This window comes from Serinus canaria, chromosome 10, assembly GCF_022539315.1.
Source record: "Serinus canaria isolate serCan28SL12 chromosome 10, serCan2020, whole genome shotgun sequence".
Classification (NCBI taxonomy): Eukaryota; Metazoa; Chordata; class Aves; order Passeriformes; family Fringillidae; genus Serinus; species Serinus canaria.
This window is the reverse complement of record NC_066324.1, coordinates 14,250,040-14,268,873: the sequence shown is the minus strand read 5'-3', so window position 1 is coordinate 14,268,873 and position 18,834 is coordinate 14,250,040. Positions and strand designations below refer to the sequence as shown.

Genomic DNA, 18,834 nt, shown 5'->3' with positions numbered 1-18,834 from the left:
CTGTCTTCCTTGTGCTGAGGAGCCCAAACCTGAAGCACTATTCCAGGTGAGGTCTCACAAGGGAGGAGTAGGAGGACAGAACCCCCTTCCAATATTACTTTACATTTGTTGTTTAATCTTTAAAAGTTTAATCACCGTCTTTCTGGGTTCACTATGCTATAGAGACAATAAAATTTAAAAAAAAGAAATCACAATCAAACAAATTATTCTGCTAAAGCAGATCTCTTCTGGAGGGATGGGACAAGGGATCAACCAAGGAAAATGAAATAAAAAGCCAGTGCAAGAATACAAAGGAGATGAAAAATGTTTTCATAGTAAATACCGTTTTGAAGACTCAGTGTTATTATGGTCACTCAAAATATTTTAACTTTACCTTGGTCCTGTTCAAACCCTCTAACTGTTTAAAATATTTCTCAATCTGTGTTTTGATAGGACAGCTCTAGGATCAATGCAAGCAGGCTGGAGTGTTCCCCTGATGCCAGGAAAGTGTGTCAGGCAGAGTGCATGCAGTGCTGCCAGCAGTACTCCCAGGCAGAGTGCATGCAGCACCGTCAGTGCCCACAGGCAGAGTGCATGCAGTGCTGCCAGCAGTGCCCACAGGCAGAGTGCATGCAGTGCTGCCAGCAGTGCCCACAGGCAGAGTGCATGCAGTGCTGCCAGCAGTGCCCACAGGCAGAGTGCATGCAGCACCGTCAGTGCCCACAGGCAGAGTGCATGCAGTGCTGCCAGCAGTACTCACAGGCAGAGTGCATGCAGTGCTGCCAGCAGTACTCACAGGCAGAGTGCATGCAGTGCTGCCAGCAGTACTCACAGGCAGAGTGCATGCAGCACCGTCAGTGCCCACAGGCAGAGCGCCTGCAGTGCCAGTACTCACAGGGAGAGTGCATGTAGTGGCGGCAGGACGAGAGCGAGGCCTGGGGCGGCGGCTGTGGCTGCGGCTGTGCCACGATGCCCGAGCCGTAGCCGTCGATGGCCAGGGCCTGGCTGGGCCCGGCGCCCGCCTGGTGCCCGTAGAGCGCCGTGCGCGACGAGGAGCCGGGACAGCACGGGTCAAACGCCGACGTTCCGTGGAAAGCGCCACTGCCGTGGCTCCTGATCCCGCTGCTGCTCAAGTCTACCGGCAATGCCTGCTGCAAAAACAAACCAGCTTTTTTCAAGCCACTCTTTAGGCATTGAAAGCAAAGTCATATAAAAAAATAAAAATAAATACTATCACGAGCAACTGGGATTCAAATTTTGAAGTTTTACGGCTTGACTCATTCATGAATCTCCTGAGAGGCTAACTTCCTTACACTAGATTCTGTAAAAACCAACCAAACAAAGCCTCCCCAAAACCCCCACCATCCCCCAACCAAACTAAAAATGACAACAAAAACCCCTACAATAGATAAATAAGATTGATGATAGCTCTGCATACTCTAACTTAGCACAGTACTGTTCCTTCCTATGACTGTACTGGTTTATAGCTGTGATTTAATTACTACAAAACAATGCTTTTAGAGGAGCAACTCTTTTATACTTTTAATATACAGAACACTAGACTTGATATTTTTCTCCCTCAAAGCAGCTCAATGATTTGCATTGCAAAGCTGCTATGATAGGCAGAATATTTCAAGGGAATTATGTCAGTTTTGCTATGCAGTCACTCACAGCCATGAAGAGGTCAGCTGCCAATGATTACTTGAAGGGTTATATCTTTCCATAAAATTTCAGGGGTTTATGTTCATATATATTACAGCTCAATTTTTCCTTTTAGTTCCCTTCTATAATGTCTGATGCAGAGCCAGTGAGTAATTTATAATTCAGCATCCTTATCCTATTCTCTCCTATCTGGAACAACTTGAAATCCCAAGTCACAAGGTGTGATTGTGAGTCACAAGGATTAAACATGCCTGCTCGTGGTAACTGGTGCCAGAACTGCTGCTTGCTCCACATGGGGCAGGCACAGGAGGAGGCCTTTCCACAGGGCAGCTGGAGTCACTGAACGAAGGAGACAGCGGGACAGCTGGGTGAGGGTTGTGGTGGTGATGGTGGTGATGCTGGAAGTGGTGGCCATGCTGCTGGAAGCAGCTGGTATGTGGGTGCCCCAATGCATGATGAGTCTGTGAAGGTCCTCCACAAGGAGAATGCTGGGGGCAGCATGATGGTAGCCTTGGCATGGCCGGAGGGCCAGTTTCCAGTGTTGAATTGGATGCAGCTCTTCTTATTTCATCTTGAAGACAACATTAATATTGAAGTGAAAGAAATTAGTAAAGCTGATCACTGTAAAGCAGTGTCTTAAATAGAAACAAAAGACCCTGTACCTCACAATTAAGTACTTAACCATTTGAAAACCAGAGCTAGATTATAACAAAGCAAATTAGATACAAAAAGTAGTATTTAGCTACACCAATGAACTTAAACTGAATGGTTGAGGTGGAAGTACACATGGCAACCACTGGAGGACACAAACTGACTTGCCGCCTTCTACAAATTTAAGGCACGTCATCAGCAGGGAAAGGAGAAAAATTGTTCTTGTGGTCAGTGTGCAGAGACCTCAAATTCCTGGGCAACTGTGGTCTACACAGGTTAATTATCCCTCACCACACTTGCAGACAGGGCAGTTTTGTTTCAGTGATGTCATGAGTGCTCTCTGTATATACAGCTCTATGCAGGTCTGTATAAAAGTGCTCCCAGGGGGTTATCCACAGCAGGAGATATACTCAAGGAATCCAGATACATCCTTCACTTTCTTACAAGACACATTGAAATAACACCTCTGTAACACACTGAAATGAGAGGCTTAAATCCCAGTGAAGTACTTTCCACCTCCTCAAAAAGCAAGGACGTGGTTTGTTCTGTATAACCAAATCATTCCAACAGGCACAAGCAGAAGGCTCCAGCAAATTTCCTGTATCTTTATATGGAGAAATTAATGGTCTTCAGATTCCTGTCCTCTCAGTTTACTACTGTTAGGTTCAACACTAGAAGCTCACATAGCATTTAATTTAGAGAATGCTAACTAACTTCCTCTACCTCCTTTGTACTCAGAGGCAACACAACAGCTCAGAGCTTATCCTGTACCTCCAGTTGAAGTGCCAGCAGTGCTGCCACTGGGGAGACTGGGAGTGGTCTCTGGTGCTGCAGAGGGCTGGCTGGTGGAGACATTGGGAGCTGCATCAGAGGCCTGCTCTGAGGTAGACGTACTGGAGCTGGTAGTGGAAGCAGAACTCACGGCCTGCGGCTCCACTCGAGCTGATGTGGTTGGCACAACTGTCGGCTCTGGTGAAATAAAAAAGCTTTCATGTTCTTTAAGCTTTAAAGGTGCTGAGGTTTTTTTATTGTTGTTCCTGCTTTTGAACCATTTTACAAGACATTCTCAATTCTGGCCTTGCCAGAAGCTAAGAAAGTCAGAACAGAAAAACCTGACAGGCTTGTGTGTAGAAATAAATTTAAATTATCTTTTTTTCCTCTCATTTTTTTAATCTACTCAAGTTTTAATAATTAACATAAAATCAATTCTCAACCAAATCTGACATTTAAGTTTTATTTACTGGATAAAAAAACACCTACTATAAAAGAGATTAAATTACTTCAGCACTTTGTGATAAAAACGCTTGCTGATATCCTCCATTAATCCACAGGCAAACTACTCTATGATTAAGTATTATCCTTATAACTTTCTATTGCCTATGAAAAACAGAACAACTTTTAGACCACTCACCAAGAACAGCAAACATCTAAGCTAGCAGTACCACTTTACAAACTTCAATCATTCCTGATGCATAGTAGTAAAGGCTTTAGCAAGATAAACTTGGTCTAGTCCCATCACATGCTAAAAGCAGATTATTAATATTTGAGACGTCTCTTAAAGGTACATACCTGCTCATATTACATATTGCAAAGCTAACAGTGAGCAATGTATCCTGGAAATCCAAAGCACTTGATGAGTCTTGTCCTTTACTAGATAATTGTAAACAAGTTAAAATTTAAAACTGTACTTGGTGGCATAATTAGAATTTAGTTTTGAAAAAGACTTTGACTATAAGTTTGAAATTTTTCTTAAGTCATGAAAGGCAATGACATGACTAAGAATATAAGATACCATAAAAGGGAAGATTATCAGAAACAGCTCAGGTTTTTTTAGTAAAAACGTTTGCATGGGTATCAGGGGGAAAAAAAAGCACCAGAAAACTTCAGATACTTCCTTTACACAGAGTCTCAAAATAAAATATGAGTAGTTTTCAAGATTTCTCTCTATATCTAGCAGGAGTATCAGCAATGCAGTGAGCAAAGGAATAAATGCATCTTCTCTCTCACAAGTCTTCCAACTCATCACATTAAAAAAACATGACCTGATATGTACATTTAAATTCCTCTTACTCTTAATGTGGCCTTCCAATATACTAATTTTATTTATTTTAAGGACAATGTTTTGGGTGAAATTTATTAAATTCAGAAAGCAAGAACATAGAACATGTATAGCCTACAATGAGAAGTGATCAGCCAGTGCTCAGTGGCCACCCTGAGTTCCCTCAAGCTCTGGATCCCCAACAGCCCTTACAGACTTCTGATTCTCCCCTGCCCAAACCAGTGAAAAACAGGGGGTTTGGTCCATTGTGAACTACTGGCTAAGAGAAACTGGATCTCTTAACTCACTGCCCAGACATTAGCCCAGGAAAATAAAAGGAGATAGGAACTTTATGCTCAGGGAAGCAGCCAGCAAAGTTTTAAGACCAGTATCTTTAAGACCAGTATCTTTGATTAAATAGGTAAAGTTGGGCTAAACTGCATAGCTGCCTTTTACAGTGTTAATTCAGAAGTCCAATCATTTAACACTAATTCATGTGTGAAATTTGATGCCTAAACCCAAAAATAGTATTCCTTATATCCTGGAAGATTCATCTTAGGCATTTCCTCTAGAAGGCAGAAGAAACAGCCAGTCTTTAACACATACATTACAGAAGTGTATTTTAAAAATAACTTCATTTCTGAATACAAGATTAAATTCTATAATATGAATTTTAGGAGTAAAGTAAAGCAATAGAAACCTACGCTGCACCCCTTTAACAACAGACCTGTTGGGATATTTCACAGTAAATACCTAAAATAAAGAATCTGTACATCAACTCATCCTCTACCTTAAAAGCCATTAATCAACCAAAATTATTCTCAAGCCTTTCTGACTCTCCATCCCACCCTAAAAACCACAACTTGAAGAATTAGATATTGCACGATACTAAGCTTGCAATGCACTCAGGGACAGAACCACAACAGGACAAAGCTTCTGTTCACATTACAAATAACATGTACCAAAGAAATCCCCAAAACCACCACCATCTGCAAATGCAAATGTGCAAAAACATACATGAGCTTCAGTTTTTCCTTCTCCCAATTTTAGGATAATTGGTAAGTTTCTCTTATGATCTTCAGCAGGAATAGACTTATTAAGTGTCAGCAGGTTTTAATGTTAGGAACCAATGAAAGGTTACAGCTTCAGAAGCCTAACACACTTGACTAGTTTAGGGTTGGGCTTTTTTCTTTTTTTAAAAGTTATTTTTACTTCAAGGCCTGAAAGAACAGTCACTATTCCAAAGCATCGGCAATGATAGACTTTCCTTTTATAGTGTTGCATTGAAGTAAGTGCATATTTTTCAAGAAGTAGTTCCAACCTGTTCTGTAATTTCTGCCTGGTGAGTCAGCCCTCAGACACACACCCAAGGCAGTTTTGGAAGAAAAACTGTATCTTTAGAGCTAAAAGACCCACTGAAAATGGCTAAACTTTAAATTTTGAAAGGAAGGGCACAAGAGGATTTTCTGACACCTTTGGAAATCAGACATTAACTCTTAGTGCCCTTACACTGCCCATCAGCTCCTGAAGAGATTTCTCTGGCAAGGCAACTCACCATCTTCATCCACGGTGAGGTCCACGACTTCGGCGGCATTCTGCCGCAGGGGCTGGATGACGGTGGAGACCCTGCTGCGGGAGCGCTGCTCCGGCGGCCGCGCCGCGTGCGAGCTGGAGCCCGCGGCCCAGTGCGAGCGCGAGTGTCCGAGCGCCGAGCGGGACCTTGACAGAGGGAACACCTTAGCTGCTGGCCTGCATCTGGCCATCACTGCTTGCTTCTCCTCCTGGCTGAGGAGCTACTTGGAGCTTTTTCGTTATTAGAAAAGCATTTTATTACATTGAGATACCCCATGACTCCACTTCCACCAGACACCCTTACAAACACTATTGCAGCCTTTACCAGAGAACATAACAGCAAATGCCCAGCATGGAGAGTTTAAAGGTCTTTAAGCCATGTCCCATGTACATGCAGCTATCTTAAAAAAAAAATTCACTGTGAAACCCTACAGCCATGGCCAGGCAGCAATTACAGCTGATGATGTTTTAGCTTTGTAAACAGTAATTGAAGAGTCTCCAAATCCTATACTACTCCCGTGCAGTCTGAAACACCTATCAATGGTCTATAAATGATCTATAGGTCTATAAATGATGTCTATCTATGAAGACAATAAAAGTCTGTAAACACTAAATACTTTTGCATGTTAACCTGTGACAGAGTACTTTCAGAGGATAATTTTTATACTTCAAATTTACAAAATGTCACGGCTGTGCAAAATCACTGGACCTTTCCCTCTAATATGATTTTGCTCCCTCTCTTTGGAGAACAAAAGAGAGCTTTTTGTGATACTTAAACTAAAATGCAATGTGGCTTCAGGACATGCTAAGCCTGTAACCATATCTAAGGAAAGGGATGGCTTTATCTCTGTATTATAACACATTGCACCCATTCTGTTCAGTTTAACCATGCAAACCCTAACAACACTCAAGACAATGGTCTTTGGAGTATGTATCCTCTTTGAAGCATACAGCCTTTAATTAAGGGAACAGAACAGTATTTTTACAGTGTTGTATTTACCATTGCACTCCTAAAAAACTTTGACTCTCCAGTATTTACATTAATCAAGTGGCTCTTATTTTCCAATTTGGAAAAACAATGTACTCAGACTTCAGCAATTCAGATGAGGAAAATGTGAAGAAAAAGGAATGACTTCACTAAAAACAAACAAAACCCACTGCACAAATCACCATGGAGCTACTGCTGTTTTGGCTGTAGCACATCAGAAGGTGAGGGAAGAAAGAATTAATTTTTTCAAGTATTAAGACTATTACAGAAAACACATCCTATTGATGCTAGGAATATACAAAGCTGTTTATTTTTTACAAGCATCTAGTTTTAGGTAGGTTTGAATTTGAAGTTTTCTTCAAGAAATTCCACTTAAATAGATTCTGTGAAATCTGAAAATATGGAACAAAACTTCCAGAGATTCTTGGAAGAACAGGAAAGCATATACAGCAGCAGCAGCTTCAAAAAAGTAGGCTGCTTTCCTGAGAAATGCTCAGCTAATCCCTAGATAGTCAACTCAGCCTACACAGGCTCTCTCTAGGATCTCACTGTTCAGCTTTGCTTCCCCCAAATCCTGCACATCAATCACACTAATACAGCCACCTCAACAGCTCCAGATTAGTTCAATTCTCAAGCTTTGGCAAAGCTGTGCTTTGGGTTTTTTGTCCTTACTTTGTTTGGGGGTTTAGGATTGGGGTTTTTTGTTCTTGATTGGGTTTTGTTCACTTTGGGTTTTTTAATCAAAAATTCACACTGTGCATTGTGGTTAGAATTCCAGTGAAATTACATGGGCTTTTAATGGCACAAAGCATTGTGAAAAACCTGGACACAAGCAAAACTTTATTAACACAGAGATACAAATCTCACCTGTAGTTTTCACCAACTGTGACAATCTCCACTTCACTGTCTGTTGAGGTAACATTTATTTCTTCATTAGCAGTGACTTGGGGAGTGGAGGATGCTTCAATCACCACAACATCTTCATCAATGCTTCCTGATGAGGAAAAAGGAAGAACAAAGTTTCCACACTTCATTCATACTTCATTCACCAACTGTCACTATAAGAGATTATTTTTTCACAGATTTAAAATATATGTAGGCAGAGAATTCCATGGTGTATGTCAAAACCTTAGGTGCAACTGTCAAATACATGACCTAATTATTAAAGGGAGCAATTCTGCCGTAAATACTGAAGCAAAACGAAGGAAGGAGACAGAAGACTGAGTGTGGGGTAGGTACGCAAGCTTGCATTACAAGCACTGAAAGCAGCTGCAGTGAATTTTATTATCTGTAACACCAACAAAATTCAGTCATTTAATATAAATATAGAACAAACTTAGAAGCTAGCAAAGCAGTAGTGGTTTGTTAGCACTAATAGCTTTTTTAAAAATTGGTTTTTTTTAAAAAAACGTTTTACTAAGTATCAGTCACAAGGCTAAATATTGACAACAGAAGAAAAATGATCTGCCAACTAGTTTATACTTAAAAAAATTAATCCCTTGGTGTTTATAAACATCTTTGTATCTAGACTTTCTGTGGCATTCACAATCTGTACTAGACAGAGGAAGATAAAATTAAACTAAGAATGATACAAAAACAGCAACTAAAACCCCACAAAAGAGACAGGTTTTCTTAGGAAACAACTTCCACTTCAGGAATAATGGTTACAGTTCCAGCCTAACAAGCAGACACATGAAATACTTCTCTAGAGCTGCAACACTGGCAGTGACAAGTCTGAGCTATCTACAAGACTTAAATTGTGCTATGGATTATGCACCAAGCACAAAAGAACTAAAAAAACAAGCTGTCTAGCTTTGAAATCACTAACTATCATTTTGGTTTCTACAAACTGCCTCAAGGAAGTGCTTGAAGAATTTGGTCTCATTCAAGTCAATACTTCCATACTGTATGCACTGACTGTTCTCAGCTGCTTTACCCAATTACATGGTGGGAAAGATTATTAATTTTTATTTTATCAGTTTTTCTGCTTCGAAAAGAAAACCCAAACTGCATTACTTATTTTCCAAAGGCCTTTGTTTCTGACCATACTTATCTCACAGAGATTGCTGGCTGAAGACGTAAAGAGTGATGCTTCCAAATACTGATACTAACAAAACTCTAGCAACTGGAAGTAGTGTGGAACAAAATTAGTTCTCAGAACTTGTGTGAAAATTTTGGGGAAAAATGAAAATACTGCAACGTCTAAAAAAACAAAACAACATTCCAAAACTGAAAATACCAAAAGGCCAGCTACTCAGAGTGAAAGGCAGCAGCTAAAGCCACAGCACATCCAGAGGAATGTAAACATTGTGCCTATCCAGGCAAACAAGTAACGGCTTCCTTCCACAGAACAATCTCACTCAGTCACTGAAGTTATCTGCTGTCAGACAAAACCACCAGCCAAGCAGCTGGGGAAAGGTCTCTGAGAAAAACCCCCAGCTCTTCCTTCCATCTTCCAAAGATGCACTCCTCTGAAATATAGCAAGTTTGAGAGCACTCGTCAGAGTCCACACGTCCTCAGGTTCAGTATTTATTGAAATTTAGGACAGGTGCCAAGAGTAGAAAGATTTAGGCTTAAATATGATTTTGTTACTTCAGAAAACAAGTTCTCCTTGAGGACAGAATCATCTACCATGTAGATCTATACTGAAATTCTGACACAAGCTTAGCTATTGAAAACCAAAGGGAATTCTAAACCGAATATTCAGACACCATTCTCAATGTTTGAAAGCTCATTTTATTCAATTGTTTTTTTTTAGCCCTCCTTTAGCTGAGAGGTGATTCTACCAACTACACAAATCAGACTAAAAACCATGGAGACTGGTACTGACTGAACAGGTTTTGTGACTTCCAAAATAACAAATAAAATCTTTAGGAAAGCAGTCAAAGTTGCTCCAAGTAGGATACAGCATAGACACAGTTCAGAGACATGCATTTCCAACTGCTCATGCTTCTAAAAACACCTTCCTACGTCAAAAGCACGAACTGATGAAGTTGCCATCCCATGAAGTACTTTCCTATGTAAGGAACAAATACTTTCTTCAAAATTAAGCAGAAAAACAACTCCTCTAAACCATGTAAATATTTAATTGTTTTATACAGTCCACCATGATACAGTGTAATTCACTTTTTTTTTTAGAACCTACCAGTCACTGGCCAGTCATCTGTCTGTAAAGAACTTCAAGCAAAATTTAAAGCATGAATACCTTACAGACTAATGCATCCCCTGACTGGCTGAAGCTGTAAGGAGCCAGCTAAATCTGGATAATTACAGAGTTAACTTTTCTATTCCTGCAGCTCCTGAGGGTTACCTCGCTTCAAGGAGAAGAGTCACTGGACTGCTGACAGCAAAACAGCTACACAGATGGAAGAGATGTATTTTGTACTACTTTCAGAATAATACCTATGGCTACAAAACAAACAGAAAATCATCCTCCTGCAGGCACACATTATTTCTCTGTCATCTTCTGAATCACAGAACACATCAAGAAAATTACACTCTAGTTATTTGTGAGTAAATTAACCTTCAGGCCACCACTGAAAGACTCAGTCTGCATTTCAAGTGAGCTTCTTAAAAACAAAACTCCTCTTGAAAATCACAGCAAGGATTTTAATAGTTCCCACAGAATTTGGGGTGGGTTTTTTCCTTTCTCACATCCATAAATAATATTCCATAGTGCACTCAAAACACCAAATTTCAGTTTGCAAGTTTTGCATTTCCCATTCAGACCTTTCAATAGCCATTAGTAACTAAGTTTTGCATGTGACTATTAATCAGAAATAATCAGTAACTTCTTCATGTAAGTCTTTCCCCCTCTTTTAAAAGCCTTTTTTATGATGGAAATCTAATGCTCAGCTGGGGAAGGGATAAAGTGCACATGCTTGAATCCAAATCTGAACATGTTTTAAACTATAATCCTCCCTTAAAAATAAAAACACTCTCTCATCCAGGCCTTACCTCACAAAACCAGTAAATCTGCCATAATAAAGTGCTTTTGTAAGCAGAATATAACTTTTATAATAAAATAAAAATAATATTGGACTCTAAAGTTCAATACTTTGACCAGTAAATGATATATTTTTCCCTAGAAAGCTGTAAGATTCCTTCACAACAGAAATTGCTATGTGCCAGTGACAGACCAACTTGCTGCTTTAGAATCAAATACTTTAATAATCCAGAAGTTGAAATCAAGAGACTAAGTTTTGCACAGTATAACATGAATAATATACATAATTATACTACTATTTAAAAGACCATGGCATAACTCCAAGATTAATTAATCATCATCCCAAGTACCCCACCAAGGGCATAAATAACACTGCTGTAATACCCAAATTTCTGTTTGGCTGACTGTTGTCATTCTCAGAGGGTATTTTCACATCTGTTTTGCAATTAACATGGAGTTTAACCAGTCTGAATATTACATGTAAGATAACAAAAGCATTTTTCAATACACAATTTCAAATGAGACAATCTGATCAACTCTTAAGTGAAACCAAAAGAGATTTAAAATCAACAGTCAGGTTCCAGTGAGAGAGATGCCTTATTTTGAGTTCCAAGCTTTCACTGGATCAGACCAAGAGCCCACTCAGGCACATGCTCTATCTGCCAGCTGCAGCAGGCAAAAACACTGTGCAGCCAGACCAGAAAATTCGGGCTACAAATTTTAACTAAAAGCTCTCATAGCATCCACAACAATGTCTCAGATGTCAGAGCACACTTTCTTGTCCAGTCATTGCTCAGCTGTCAATAAGTGCGTTGAATGTGGGACTTTGTGCCTCTACAGTCACTTATGCTTGTGAATTAAAGATAATGACTTGGATAGCAATTCAGCTTGAAATGAATAAAATAATATCCTGCTAGTATTAGTGAGTACTGTCTCCTTTACCTCTCCAATGTCTTGAACTAGGTATGGCTGGCAGCCCAGCTCTGAACCTGTCAGCACAACACCACTGTAAGAGCAGCCATCCTCTGGGATTGAGCTGCTCACGGATTTGTGGCTTTGCTCTCGTTCTCAGGCTCTGAAGGTCCTGTGAACCAAGCAGACAGACCAAACACATTTGTCCTTTCCCTCCCTAGATGTCTGAAGATTGCTGGGTGCCAGGACAGTCACTCCCTTCCCCTGGTGGCCTTGAAGGTCCTGCAGGAGGCCAAATGTGCTGTTGATGAGCGTGCTACAGCACAGGGGAGCTGACAGCACCCAGAGCACTGGCCAGAAAATCCAGTAGCTACAAGCACCAAGTGGGAACCTGAACCAGAAATGCAACCCCCTCCTGTCACTGGTGGCAAGGGACACCTCTGTCATCATCTGCTTCCTCTGAGGACTGAGTGAGTGACTCATGTTCTTTTATATGGTTTTTGAGTCTAGATTATGATTGTTAGGTTGATAAAGCAAACCACAGGTTAAGATTTGACCTGATCTGCAGAGGGTCCAGGTGATTAGAAATTTTAACTTGGTGGTAGTACAAATTTTGTATTATGCTATTTACAGATTGTATTACATTTATTCTATTTATAGAAATCCAGTGCCATTCTGCTCATAAAACCCTGCTAAGAAAGGACAGACTTAATTGTAACTAAGATTTAGTGCTGGCAACATTCTGCCAAGAACCTGCCTGTTCCCTTAGGGTTGTGTGATGACAGTATTTTGTACCTGAGACTTACTTGGAATATACCTTCCAATAGCTTTGCATGATGGGAAAAATTTTCCAAAGCACACAAATTGCTTAGGAGTCTGCACCCTGGTGGACGAGACAGTCAACCACAGTTTAGGGGATTTTGTCCAACTATGAGCCATACTAACTGAAACCTGTACTAACTGTTCTTAACCTTGCACCAAAACCAGTCCTAAGGGCAATGCCACAACAAGCCAATTCTACAAACAGCATCTTTTCAGCACAGAAAGCTGCAGCAGGGCTGAAGTGAATGCCACACTAACTTCTATTACTGCAGTTATTTAAAACCCCAATTCACAGCAGATGGATATAGCAACACTGATTAATGTCCACTGCTCACAAAGCCAGGTGCTCCTTCCCTCACCACTTCTCAGCTCTTCTCCAGTAAGCAGCATGGTAAACAGAATATTTATATCCTTCCTTATCCACTGATGCTATTGAGATGAAAGGTTGGAATTATCAGCTGCATCAGTTGGTGTGAGAAAAGGACTGCATGCTGTATTTTGTAGGAGGGATTAAGTAAGTGAAAAATAATCAACTTTAACACCAGGCAGCTCCCTTCCACTTAATACCTGTTTATCTTAAACCTGTTAAAATAATCTGAGCATGAAGCAGTATTTGCTTAATGTTTTCACCAGTCTCTGGCTTGTAAAATATTGAATGTCTATATTCAATTTTTTTTGGGAGACAGACAACAAATGTTAGAGAATTAAGATGACAGTAGTGAATAAACACTGCCTTATCATTCTAAGCAGCTTCGAACAAAATTTGGAGCAGCTTCTCATCAGCTTTATATTCTAAGAAGAGAAAAACCTGTCTAGCATTAGTTGTTCAAAAATATAAAATAACACATCAGACCCTGAAGGAATGGCAAGTTATTAGGTGAACAATATGAATGATTTATAACAATGCAAAACTCTACACTGCTTGTTTTTTCTAACAACACTTTGCCCTTTTCCAAAGTTCTGCTTTATTGCCAAATCAGAGTACATAAGGTTAAAAAATTGTTCCAATTTAAGCTTTTGCTAGATTTCCCTCCACAGACTGCCTCCAAAGGGCAGCTCCAATCCTTTAGATCCAAGATGAAAATCAAATACTTGCAGAAGCAGAACATTTGCATTTCAACACAGAAGACTCAACAACAGCCAAAGCTGAATTTTACACCTTTCATAGGCAAAGTTGGAGGAGGATTATTTCTGATGTTGTGTACATAGGGCTAGAGAAAAGCTTCTGCACTACCTAAACAAAACACAGAATCAAAATTCATGTCTCCCAGCAAAAATGCTGCCTTCTGTCATTTTAATTGCAAGGCCAGTATTGCAAATGAAACCAAGTGATCAACACTGCAATTAGAATACACACCCTGTAAGCACCTGCACCTTCAGCTGCAAGGATCATTAAACTCCACACAGCTGGTTTCATGTTGGCCTTGTGCCCCCACCTCCTGTCTCCCCTGAATGAGCTTCAGCTGCCCATCCCAGATGCAATGAGAACAATGCCTTCTATGGCACACAGTTGGTAGAACAATATCATCCAGTCCCGGGTGTCAGGATGTACTGTTCACACTCTCACACTCCAAAAGCAAAAGGTTCACAAGGTTTCACCAGAAGAATAGCTTAAGCCCTAATGGAGCAGGAGGAAAAACCCAATATAATGCTACTTGTTTTCTTGGTAAAGCTTTTGTTAAACAAACAACTCCCCTTCACATCTCCATTAACATGATTTTTCCAAAATTAGCCAAGTTAATTTTATTAATTATAAGAACTTACTAAATACTTCTTTGGTTAAAAAGGTCTGTTACTTTAATTTCTTGCAACAGTCAGAAAAATTATTTTCAGAACAGTGGAAACTAATTTAACTTACTAGTTCTTTAAAAGCACTGTATCTTTAGTTAAACATCAACATTCAAAGCAAAGAAATATTTTCTGCAATATCCTTAATACAAATTGCTATTCAGTAGGCTACAAGACTATTCACATCACTATGAAGCCTGCTTTTTAAAAATCAGTTATTGCCACATCTTTTTTAACTGCATTTTCTTTTCCAATTATTATTCTCCTCCTTTCCTCAGTCTGTCCTCTAGCATATATGCCCCAGGCCTCATATTGTTAGCTGAAGTTATTTGTCCTTCAGCACACTGTAAATCCAGCAGATCCGTGCCAATGTAGAGCAAAGAAATGTTCCCTAACATTACCAAGCTCATGCACATGACTATCAATACAAGCCCTTCCTCATATAGAAACCCCATCATGCCTGCTCACTATACAGAGAAGTTGATAGCTGTTTTCCAGCTGGCCCCATTTCTGTCCTAATTAACTCAATAACCAGAAATGCCTTATATAACAGCACAAAGCTACCAAAAATGTTAATCACATTTTTATCTTGCTAAAAATAGGACACTTTCACAGAGGATGTCTGCTCAACTTCCCATTATATCTGCAATGCAAACAAAATGCTCAAAAAACTTTCCATCAATAAACATTTCCACTGGAAAAACCCCCACAGTATTCACACACACGAAGCCAGAATTGCTTTTCAGCTCCCTGCAAGTGTTGGTCCTGGAGTACAGGAATGAACAACAGGACACAATCTTTACAGCAGACCTTCTTTCAGTTACAACTCATGTCAGAATTCTAATCTAAAATTACTGGTGCAGAACTAATCGGTTTTCTTATTCACAACATGAAATAGACACTTTCATTAATTAAGAGTGCTTTTTTGCATAGTATAAAAATTAATCCACTGGACTTTTCCACATCTGTGTGGAAGAAGAGTTGTTACTGATCCTACATCATTTTAGTTACACAGAAATCCACCCTCTCTGAAAATAGTTAAGAAACCCCTAACTTGGAAACAAATGTGTTAACACAGTAGTTTCTCCACCTGGCTTTTCACATAAATGTATGCATACCCCCATTATTTATTATTTACAAATCATATTCTTTAATATGGTTACACATGCATGTCAAATGTAACTTTTTTAGGCCTAACTAATTTCTATTCCCACAAATATACATTAAGATAATTACGGCTGAGCAATAATTCTTCTGTTTCAGTTATACATGCCCAGCCCTAGCACTGCAGAAGTAAAACTTTAGCATTACAGATTTTACTTGTATTTAAACATCACAGACATTATTTCCTACTGCAATGAGTAACAAGCAATAGTCTACACTTTAGTACTCTGGTTCTGTTCAAGCATAAGTCCTGCCCTAACATGAGCATTTACACTTTTTTTTTTTAGCCTGTTCTAGTATTTTCAGCCACATTTTCTTAGAGGAATGATAAGCACAGCCTGAGATATGGTTTCACTTATTAAAACATATTTGTCACTAGATAAAACACATGGTTGCACAGATTAACACCATGCTGTGTTCTGTCTACTTCCCCATGCTCTCTAAACAGCTGAACTAAAACAGAATGAACAACTACTTTCACTTGGCAAATTTAACACAAAAGGAAGTCCAAAAAAATCTGCCAATTAACAAAAAAAAAACCACAACAAACAAACAAACCAGGAAAAACACCCAAAACAAACCAAACTAAACAAAAACATCCCCCAAAAAGTCTTCCTCCAAGCACTCAAGGATTCACATACTGTGACAAGACATTAGAAAAATAACTGTGTAAACCAACTTCCTTGCACTGAGTTTAGCTGGGTAAAACATTTGGTACACAGACAATACTTTTATCTCATTATCTCAGTACTAAAGCTACCTTCAACTGACTCATATTCCAGCTCTTATACAATGGACATTTTCTTCATATTTTTCTAAATTTTCAAGAGCAGTTAAATATTAGCATATATTTCTACATTCTGAAAATAGAATTATTACCATAATCAGTTCAAAGCTAAATTTTTAAGACAATTCAACGGGTAAAACAATAAAAATCCACTTCAGCAGCATGTGACTAATCAGACTGAGCAACTTCCATCCTGTGCTTTAGAAGCAATTAACTTTTACATTTAAGATTTTAGATTTGAATGTACTAAGATCTGAATGTACTTCTCCCATCAAGAATTTATGTTGCAATGTTCATGGTACTTGCAGTGTCCATCTGTAGTATTAATCTCAAAAACTGCTCCAAAGGACTTATACAAAAGCCTATTATACACAATGAAAGGTAACTAATACAAAATATCTCAGGAATTTAGTTTTACCTGAAGGAACAGCTGTGCTATTCTGGTGGTTTTCACCAGGTGACACAAACAAGTCTTCCTCCCCTTCAGTAGATGAACTGGAAGAAGATTCAGTACTGAGATCATTCTCACTGGAGCTGCTAGAACTGGGGAGTAAAGCATACTTTCTTCGAGCTAACACTTCCCGCTTTTTCCTCTGCATTAAAATTCGTTCTTTTTGGTTCTGTGTCCGCTGTGATGAACTTGTTTTCACAGCTCTCTTCCTATATGGAAGTCTTCTTAAAGAACTGTTGTGAAAACAGGGCCTTTTCATCAATAACCCAGGTACAGAGTCTGCCTCAGTCCGAGGCCACTTCTGTGACCTTGCACTGTGAGTTCTACTTGGAGTATTCAGCACTGCCTGAGGGTGTCTCACAGGAGCATCTTTTTCTTCATCAGATGTTACTGTGTCAGAGTCTCCAAAATGCAAGCTAGATGAAGGCGATGAGATACAGTCACTAAAAGAAGAATCATTGTCTTCACTCTGTGTTTCTAGATGCTGTCTCAATCCTAAGATTCCTTTATTTTCTTTATCAGGACAGTTTTGAGTGTATGAAGGACCAGCCTGCTGGCTCTTGCGTTTTTTTCGCACCACAATACCTTTTTCTTGGTCTGTATGATTGCCATTCATGTCCTTTTGCTTTTGAGAATCACCACACAAGTGAGAGAACTCATTCCCTACTTTACTGGCAATCATCTCAACTTCTGCAGTGAAGCTCTTGGCCTCCCCAATAGGCTCAGGGTTCAAGAGGATCCCCTTCAGACTCTCCTGTCTCTTTGGTGCATCAGAAGGAACTTCACTCTTCATATCCGCTTTTAGAGTATAAACTATATTACATTCAGGAGTCCATTTAGACATGGAAAGATTTAAGAAAGGCCTAGAAAACAAAACAGATAAGCATCAAGAAAAGAAGCATTAGATTTTTTTCTAAAGCATAGCTAAAACAACAGAAAACCCATTTACTGCAAGGACTAATCCCCCAGTGGGAATGGCAGAACAACAGTAACCAAAATACAGTTGTTTCAAAATAATAAAAATACTCCTTGACAATGTAATTTTTCATTAAGACAGAGCTCTTATAATCTGCATTGCAGGGAAGTCCTTATGGTCAGAGAAAATATTATCACTTTCACAGAGCAAATACTGGTCTATGTCACCTGCAAAACCAATGATGTTTGCTTTACTGATACATGGCAGTACCAGGCTACTGCTTATAGAAGTTACTGAGTTTTTTTAAATAGCTCCCACAGCCATCAACTAAAATGCCTGTTTATTAAATAAGACCTGTATCTTCCCCTGCAGCTGAAGACATGGACAGTAAATACCTCAACACAATATATGGAGTTGTATGGTGTCAGTTGAGCTAAAAAAGTCAGTTACTTGGAATTCATAGTTCTTTCCTGACATGAAAAGGAATGAAACATGAGAGATTTTGAACTGTTATTATTTTGAGGCAAAGTAATAAAAATCCATTTATTACCTTGAGTCTCTTTTAAAAACCACCACACATTAGCAGTACAGTGTACAAAGCTATTTTCAGTCCATGTACTTTTGACTCTTACCCTATGACAGAAAGTGAGTACATCATCACATATGTTCTCTTAGCAGTTGCTATTGGGCAGCTTTCCCTCCCTGCAAAAATATAAAGCTGCCAATGTATAACATGAGCCTCAAAGAAGTACTTTTGTACTGGAAGACACAGACAACAGTAACCTCAGTAACGGAACCATGTTCAATCTGCTTCATCTGCCATCTCTGCCTTTGGTTTAAATTCCCAAAAGGGAATGATGAAACAATTTGGTTCCCACTGTGATAACTACTGAACTCTTTTCTGTAACCTGTATCAGGGGGTTTTATGCCTCAGCTGAATAAGGCTATAGTAGATACTTGACAGCTTCCAGCAAGTTGTACTGAACTACCAAAAGGCTGCTGAAGAAAACATGTGCAAAAATGCCCAAAGTGGAATAAGGCTGCCTAAGCAGCACAGCTGGGAATATGCATGAAGCCACAAAAAACCACCCAAGCTATTCTAGAAACAGCAGCAACAGCCACCCAGAGGCACCCCTGACAGGCCTGAGAGGTTGGTC

At 39.5% G+C, this 18,834-nt stretch overlaps 1 protein-coding gene across 6 annotated transcripts in view; it reads right to left on the bottom strand.

Annotated features, from left to right (window-relative positions):
* The window catches only part of RNF111 (ring finger protein 111), a 43,648-nt gene that overhangs the window by 14,709 nt on the left and 10,105 nt on the right, over positions 1-18,834 (bottom strand). For 4 of the 6 annotated variants that reach the window (XM_050978698.1, XM_018913795.3, XM_050978697.1 and 1 more), the window contains 6 exons: positions 16,729-17,624; positions 7,758-7,884; positions 5,886-6,049; positions 3,064-3,261; positions 1,893-2,212; positions 875-1,130 (listed from right to left, as the gene is read on the bottom strand). In XM_050978698.1, the coding sequence (XP_050834655.1) occupies positions 875-1,130; positions 1,893-2,212; positions 3,064-3,261; positions 5,886-6,049; positions 7,758-7,884; positions 16,729-17,605 (1,942 nt within the window). In that variant the 5' untranslated portion in view covers positions 17,606-17,624. The remainder of the gene's footprint in view (positions 1-874; positions 1,131-1,892; positions 2,213-3,063; positions 3,262-5,885; positions 6,050-7,757; positions 7,885-16,728; positions 17,625-18,834) is intronic. The other 2 variants (XM_050978699.1, XM_050978701.1) reach the window with 1 other exon arrangement.